This window comes from Eimeria maxima, genomic scaffold, assembly GCF_000499605.1.
Source record: "Eimeria maxima Weybridge genomic scaffold, Emw_scaff293, whole genome shotgun sequence".
Classification (NCBI taxonomy): Eukaryota; Apicomplexa; class Conoidasida; order Eucoccidiorida; family Eimeriidae; genus Eimeria; species Eimeria maxima.
This window is the reverse complement of record NW_013563780.1, coordinates 28,233-35,732: the sequence shown is the minus strand read 5'-3', so window position 1 is coordinate 35,732 and position 7,500 is coordinate 28,233. Positions and strand designations below refer to the sequence as shown.

Below are 7,500 nucleotides of genomic sequence, written 5' to 3'. Positions count from 1 at the left end.
GCAGCAGCAGCAAGAGAAACAGCAGCAAGTGCAGCAGCAACATGAGAGACACCAACAACTGCAGCAGCAAAAAGACACACAACAGCAACTGCAGCAGCAACAAGAGAAACAGCAGCAACTGCAGCAGCAAAAAGAGACACAACAGCAACTGCAGCAGCAAAAAGAGACACAGGAGCAACAGGAGAAACAACAAGAACAACGGCAGCAACAACAGCAACTGCAGCAGCAACAAGAGAAACAGCAGCAAGTGCAGCAGCAACAAGAGAAACAGCAGCAACTGCAGCAGCAACAAGAGAACCAGCAGCAACTGCAGCAGCAACAAAAGAAACAACAGCAACAAGAGAAACAGAAGCAACTGCAGCAGCAAAACGACACAGCAGCAACAAGAGAAACAACAAGAACAACAGCAGCAAAAGCAGCAGCAACAAGAGAAACAACAGCAACTGCAGCAGCAACAAGAGAAACAGCAGCAACAGCAGCAGCCACAACAGCAAAAGAAACAAAGACAACAGTAACTGCAGCAGCAACAAGCGAAACAGCAGCAACAACAGCAACAACAACAGCAAGTGCAGCAGCAACAGCAAGTGCAGCAGCAACAGCAACAACGGCAACTGCAGCAGCAACAGGAGAAACAACAGCAACAGCAACAACAGCAGCAACAACAACAACACAACAGCAACTGCAGCAGCAACAACAGCAACAGCAACAGCAACAGAAAAAAGAGCAGCAACTGCAGCAGAATGAACAACAGCAACTGCAGCAACGCCAACAGCAACAGAAACAGCAGCAGCAGCAACAGAGACAACAACAGAAACAGCAGCAGCAGAAGCACAACAGCAGCAACGAAACAAACAGCAACAGCAACTGCAGCAGAAAGAACAGGAGCAACAGCAACAACAGCAGCAGGAGTATCAACAAGAATAACAGCAACAGCAACAGGAACAACAGCAACCGCAACAGCAGCAACAGCAACAGCAACAACAGCAGCAATAACAATAATAGCAGCAACAGCAGCAGCAACAGCTAGGAAAGCAGCAGCAGAAACAACAGCAAAAGCAACAGGAAAAGCAACAGCAACAGCAGAAGCAACAACAACAGCAACAACAGCAACGGCAACAGCAACAGCAGCAGCAACAGCAACAACAGCAACAACAGCAACTGCAGCAGCAACAACAAAGGCAGCAGAAACAGCATCAATAACAAAAGCAGCAACACCTTCAGCAGCAACAAGAGCAACAACAGAAACAGCAACTGCAGCAGCAACAGCAACAGCAACAGCAACTGCAGCAGCAACAGCAGCAGCAACTGCAGCAACACCACCAACCGCAACAACAGCAACGACAACAGCAACTGCAGCAGCAGCAACAACAACAGCAACAAAAACGGCAACAGAAACAACACCACCAACAATAGCAACTGCAGCACCAACAACAGCAACTGCAGCAGCAACAGAAACAGCAGCAACAGCAACAGCGGCAAGAGGAGCAGCAACAACAGCAGCAACTGCAGCAGCAGCAACAAATGCAGCAGAAACAACAGACATATCAGCAACAATAGCAGCAACTGCAGCAGCAACAACAGCAACAGCAGAAGCAACAACAGAAATAGCAGCAACAATAGCAGCAACAACAGCAACAACAGCAGCAACAGCAGCAGCAACAGGGACTGAGACAAGGAAAGCAGCAGCAACTGCAGCAGCAACAACAGCAACAGAAACAGCAACTGCAGAAGCAACAGCAATGACAGCAACGCCAGCATCAGCAACAACAGCAACTGCAGCAGCAACGACAGCAACTGCAGCAGCAACAACAGCAACACAAGCAACAACAGCAGCAGCAACAGAAACAACAGCAACAGCAGCAACACAAACAACAGCAACAGCAGCAACAGGAAAAACAGCAACAGCAGCAACAACAAAAACAACAAAAAGCAACAGCAAGAGCAAAGGCAGCAACAGCAGCAAGAATAGCAGCAACTACAGCAGCATCAACGGCAGCAACTGCAGCAGCAGCAACAACAGCAGCAACAAAAGCAGCAAAAGCAGCAGCAATAACAGCAACAAAAGCAGCAGCAACAACAGCAACAGAAACAGCAACTTCAGCAGCAACAGCAACTGCAGCAACAACAGCAACTGCAGCAGCAGCAGCAGCAGCAACAGCAACAATTGCAACAACTCAGCAGCAACTCCAACATCAGCAACTGCAGCAGCAACAACAGCAGCAACCACGGCAACACCAGCAGCAGCAGCAAGGAATGCAGCAGCAACAGCAGAAACAACAGCAGCAACAACAACAGCAACTGCAGCAGCAACACCAACAACAAAGGCATTAACAGCAACAACAACAACATCAGCAGCAGCAGCAGCAACAACAACAGCAACAGCAACAGAAGCATTAGCAACAACAGCAGCAACAGCAACAGGAACTGCAGCAGCAACAACAGACACCAACAGCAGCAACAACCGCAGCAGCAACACCAGCAAGCAAAGGAGCAGCAAAAGCAACAGCACCAACAGCAACAACAGCAGCACAACAGCAGCAGCAACAACAACAGGAAAAGCAAAACAACAGCAACAACAGCAACAGCTACAGCAGCAACTACAGCAAGAAAAGCAGCAACAACGGCGTCAGGAAAAGCAGCAGCAGCAGCAGCAACAACAGCAACGTCAGCAGCAACAACAGGAGCAGCAATGACAGCAACAACAGCAACAGCAATAAATACATAAGAAGCAGCAACAGCAGCAGCAACAGCAGCAGCAACAGCAGCAGCAGCAACAGCAACAGCAGCAGCAGAAAACCAAATATTGTAGGGCAGCTCTCCAGTCGATGACCGCGAAGCAGCAAAAGACACAAAGAAGAAAAAAGGAAGAAAAAAAAAAACAAAAAAAGAAGAAAAGGAAGAAAAAGAAGGGAAACAAAGGAGAAGAAGGAGAAGGAGAAGAAAAAAGAGAAGAAAAAAGAGAAAAAGAAGAGGAAGAAAAAGAAAAAGAAGAAAAAAGAAGAAGAAAGAGAAGAATCTATTAAGAACAATAATATTTATTAATAATTAAATAAAATAAACAATAATATAAATAAATAAATAAATACAAAAAATAAATAAATAAATAATAATAATAAAGGAATAAATAATTATTATAATTACTCCTTAATTAATTATTAATTATTAATTGTTTATTTATTTATTTATTTATTATTATTATTATTATTATTATGTATATATACATATATCTTATTTTATTATTATTAATTTATTTATTTAATTATTAATATTTTATTTATTCCTTACTTTATTATTTATTAATTTATTTATTATTTATTTATTTATTTATTTATATATATTTATTTATTTATTTATTTTGTTGTTAAGAAGATGTTATATAAAAGAAAGCTGCTGCTGTTTCTGCTCTTCTTGTTGCTGCTGTTGCTGCTGTTGCTGCTGCTGTGGCTGTTGGCTGGCTGCTGTTCGTGTTGCTGCTGCAGTTGCTGTTTTTATTGCTGTTGCTGCAGTTGCAATTGCTGTTGTAGTGGCTGCTCGCTGCTGTTGTTACTGCTGTTGTTGGTATTATTGCTGCTGCTGCTGTTGCTGCGCTGCTGCTGCTGTTGCTGCTGCTGCTGCTGCTGCTGCTGCTGCTGCTGCTGTTATTTCTTTTTCTTCTTTAAAAAGAGGATGATCGTCAGCCTTCTGCCACAAAGAGAGAAAAAAACAGAAAAAAAGAGAAAAAGAGGAAAAATATATTCTATTAATACAATAAAAGGATAAAAAAATAAACAAATAAAGTAAATAAACAAATAAATAAAATAAAATATTTATTTATTTATTTATTTACTTATTATTTATTTATTTATTGAGCTTACTCTTTACTTCGTTCTTGTTTTGCCCAAGAATTATTCCTCGTATTGATTTTGCAGTGTCTGTGAACAACAAAAGGAGGAAAATAAGAAAAAAAGAGAAAAAAAAGATAAAATAAGTTAATTGTGAGTAAACAAGAAGGAATAAATAAGCATAGAAAGCCTTGATTATGATCATACAATCGTAATTACTGTTTAGGGTTTAGGGTTTAGGGTTTAGGGTTTAGGGTTTTGTATGGACTGACCAGCAAGAGGATGAGTAGACTATTCATCATGTTGATGGATAGATTATCCTTCGTAAAGAAATACTTTTCTTGTAAATTATTATTCAAAAAATAAATAATAAATATAATTATTATCTTCTTAATTATAAAGAAAATAGATTTATTCTTCTTATTTCCTTTCTTTTTCTTGTTGTAGACGCGACTCGATGATAAGACGTCGTCGTCATGAGACAAGAGAGAAAGACAGAGAGAAGAAGGAAAAGAATTCAAGAAGAATACAAAGAAAAAAAGGAAAGAATACAAATATAAAAATAAAATAAAACAATGTATATAAATATAAAGTATATAAAAAGAAAAGAATAAAATAAATGAATGAATGAATGACGTCATTCAATAGTCTGCAGGGAGGACCTTGAATTCAGGTGTACAGCCAGCCATGCGGGGAGTTTTTTTTTGCAAGAAACTGTGTAGACCTCAATATCTCACTAATTAAATAAATAAATTAAATAAATAAATTTATTATTATTTTCTCTTTATTTTAAGGTATTATTCACCCTTATACGTCAATAAATACCCCCTTTTCCCCTTTATTCATCTTCTTTCCTTCATGGACCGCGTCGGCGGCAACTAAGGTCTTCTTTCTTGTAATCACGAAGGAACGTTTCCCTCTAATAATACATCATTTATACACTATTTATTGAATATTCTTCTTTTATTATAATTAAATATAAATATTTAATTAATTATATACTTTTTATGCAAAGTTTCATCATAAGAGAACCGCAGACAATGTCTGTCTTCCCGTCCATTGGTCACTTGCGGTGTATGCATGCCCTAAACAGTATCTTTTTACCCTTTTCTTTAGCAAAGGAGTTAAATAAATAATTAAATTATTTAATAGTACTTTTTATGCAAATATAAAGGGGAATAGCCCATTGATTCCCTCGTTTTCCTCCTCTTCGCCCTCTACTGCCTCCCCCGCATGCATACTTATATAGACATTCTTTTAGTATTATGATTGCTATAGTACCTTGCTGAGTTGTAGCTACAGTTACAACAACTTAAGTAGCAGCAGCAGCAGCAGCAGCATGCACAGCAGCAGCAGCAACTATAGCAGAGCCAGTAATCACCACAGCAGCAGCAACTACTACACAGCAGCAGCAGCAGCAGCAACGACGAATTGTCTTGTTGTTTTTATTCAGTATTAAAGCATTAAAGAGTAAACTTTGCATGCAATGTGTTTGTATTTAAGGGTTTAGGGTTTAGGGTTTAGGGTTTAGGGTTTGGTGTCTATGTTGTACAGCAGGAAGACATATTTTTTGCTGCTACCTAAACCCTAAACCTCCTCTAAACCCCAAAAAAGCTACCCAGCAGCAGCAGAGGCATTTGTTGCTGTTGCTGCTGCTGTTGTTGTCGTTGTTGCTGCTGCTGCAGTAGAGGAAGCAAGTACTCTTGCTGGCAGCAGCTGCTGCAGCAAGGAGATTTTTTCTTCGTCATTGTTTAGTTTTGCCCAATCCCTCTGATGAATTATTAACAAATTAAACCCCATTGCTACTAATAACTCATGACGTCTGTACACCATACGCAGCAGCAGCAGCAGCAGCAGAAGCAGCAGCAGCAGAAGCAGAGGTATGAGCAGCAGAAGCAGCAGCAGCTGCAGCAGAGCAGAAGAATGACCACAAATTGCCACAACACAAACATCGCCACAAGAAGCAGGAGAAGCAGCAGCAGCAGAGGCAGCACCAGAAGCAGCAGCAAAAGGGCAAGCAGCAGCAGCAGCAGCAGCAGCAGAAGCAGCACCCAAGATGCATGAGAGGCAGCAGCAGGTGTATAGACAGCTCATAAGGAGAGAACGAAGGAACAAATAGCAGCAAAGACAACGCATGCATATAAATAAATGAATAAATAAACAAATCAATAGGTATTGCTGCTAATTGCATGCATTTGCTGCTAGGTGTGGGGCCCCACAGTTTGCTGCATGCAGTAGGTAAATAAGTATTTGCATATAATTGGTAAGGAGCAGCAGCCTCTATTATTATATTATTATTTACTATATAACAATCCGTCTTATAGGGACCTGTGCATGCAACATATGCAGCAAATATACCTTAATTATTGCAGCAGCAGCAGCAGCAGCAGCAGCAGCAATAGCAGCAACAGCAAGGCCAACCGGGAATTCAGGCAAACACCCGCATCCAGAGCATCACCAGCACCAATAGCAACAGTTGCAGCAACAGCAACAGCAGCAACAGCAGCAGCAACAGCAGCAGCAGCAGCAGCAGCAGGACCTGCAGTAGCAGAATTAAGATGTTGTATGCCCATAAGATTGAGTATACGACTGATGTCTTCATGTAGAGGACTACTATATTTAATTAATTCAGGTGTATAGGCAGCTCCTTCTTTTTTACATTCCTCCTGCTGCTGCTGCTGCTGTTGTTGTTGCTGCAGGTGCTGATCCTTCTGCTGCTCCTGCTGCTGCAACTTCGACTGCAGCTCTTCCTCCTCGTCCTCATCCTCATCCTCATCCTCATCCTCATCCTCATCCTCCTCGTCGCCATACTCGTCCTCTTCCTCTTCCTCCTCCTCCTCCTCCTGGGGATGCAACTGCTGCTGCTGCTGCTGCTGCTGTTGCTGCTGCTGCTGCTGCTGCATGAGGTATGAGGGTGTATAGAAGTTTTCTGCCTCCATTTGTATTTCATCTTCTTTTAGTGTATTAAGAGGTTTCTCTATTTCTTGTGGTGTATAACGAGGTGTATATACACCCCATATAGGAGCAGCAGCAGCAGCAGCAGCAGCAGCTTCTTCTTCATCTTCTTCGTCTTCCTCATCACTTGAATCGCTAAATGCTAAAAAAAAAAAAAAAAAAAAAAAAAAAAATAAATAACCCTAAACCCTAAACCCTAAACCCTAAACCCTAATAAACCCTAAACCCTAAACCCTAGACATACTTGCAGTACTTGAGTTACGAATTGATTCTAAGAAATGTTGTGTCTCAATATCGAGCTGTTCATACACCGCAGGCCTCTTTAGTCTGCAGCAGCAGCAGCAGCAAACAGCAACAGCAGCAGCAGCAGCAGCAACAGCAGCAAATATAACCAACTCCCTCCTCGTCCCAGCAGCAACCCAACATCCCTATCACCCCCAGAAACCCCACCAGCAGCAGCAGCAGCAGCAGCAGCAGCAAATAAATAAATAAATAAATAAATAAATAAATAAATAAATAAATAAATACCTAATATATAGTTCAAGAATAATAAATTCTTTAGTATGTTTATAAAATAAATATTTTTTGTTTATTTTTGCACAAAAATTTAAATAAAAAATTAAATTTAAATTATTTAAATTATTTATACAACTTATACTCTTAAGCATACGACAATTCTTTGCTGCAGCAGCAGAAAAAAAAAAAAAAAAAAAAAAAAAAAAAT

General features: G+C 40.6%; 1 protein-coding gene across 1 annotated transcript; it reads right to left on the bottom strand.

Moving 5' to 3' along the window:
• Nucleotides 1-6,139: 6,139 nt before the first annotated feature.
• Nucleotides 6,140-6,760, bottom strand: EMWEY_00026870 (hypothetical protein, conserved; the record flags this gene model as incomplete). Its single annotated transcript, XM_013478127.1, has 2 exons — nucleotides 6,140-6,149; nucleotides 6,243-6,760. 2 exons carry the CDS (start codon nucleotides 6,758-6,760, stop codon nucleotides 6,140-6,142), a joined length of 528 nt encoding a protein of 175 aa, XP_013333581.1.
• Between the last annotated feature and the right edge of the window lie 740 nt (nucleotides 6,761-7,500).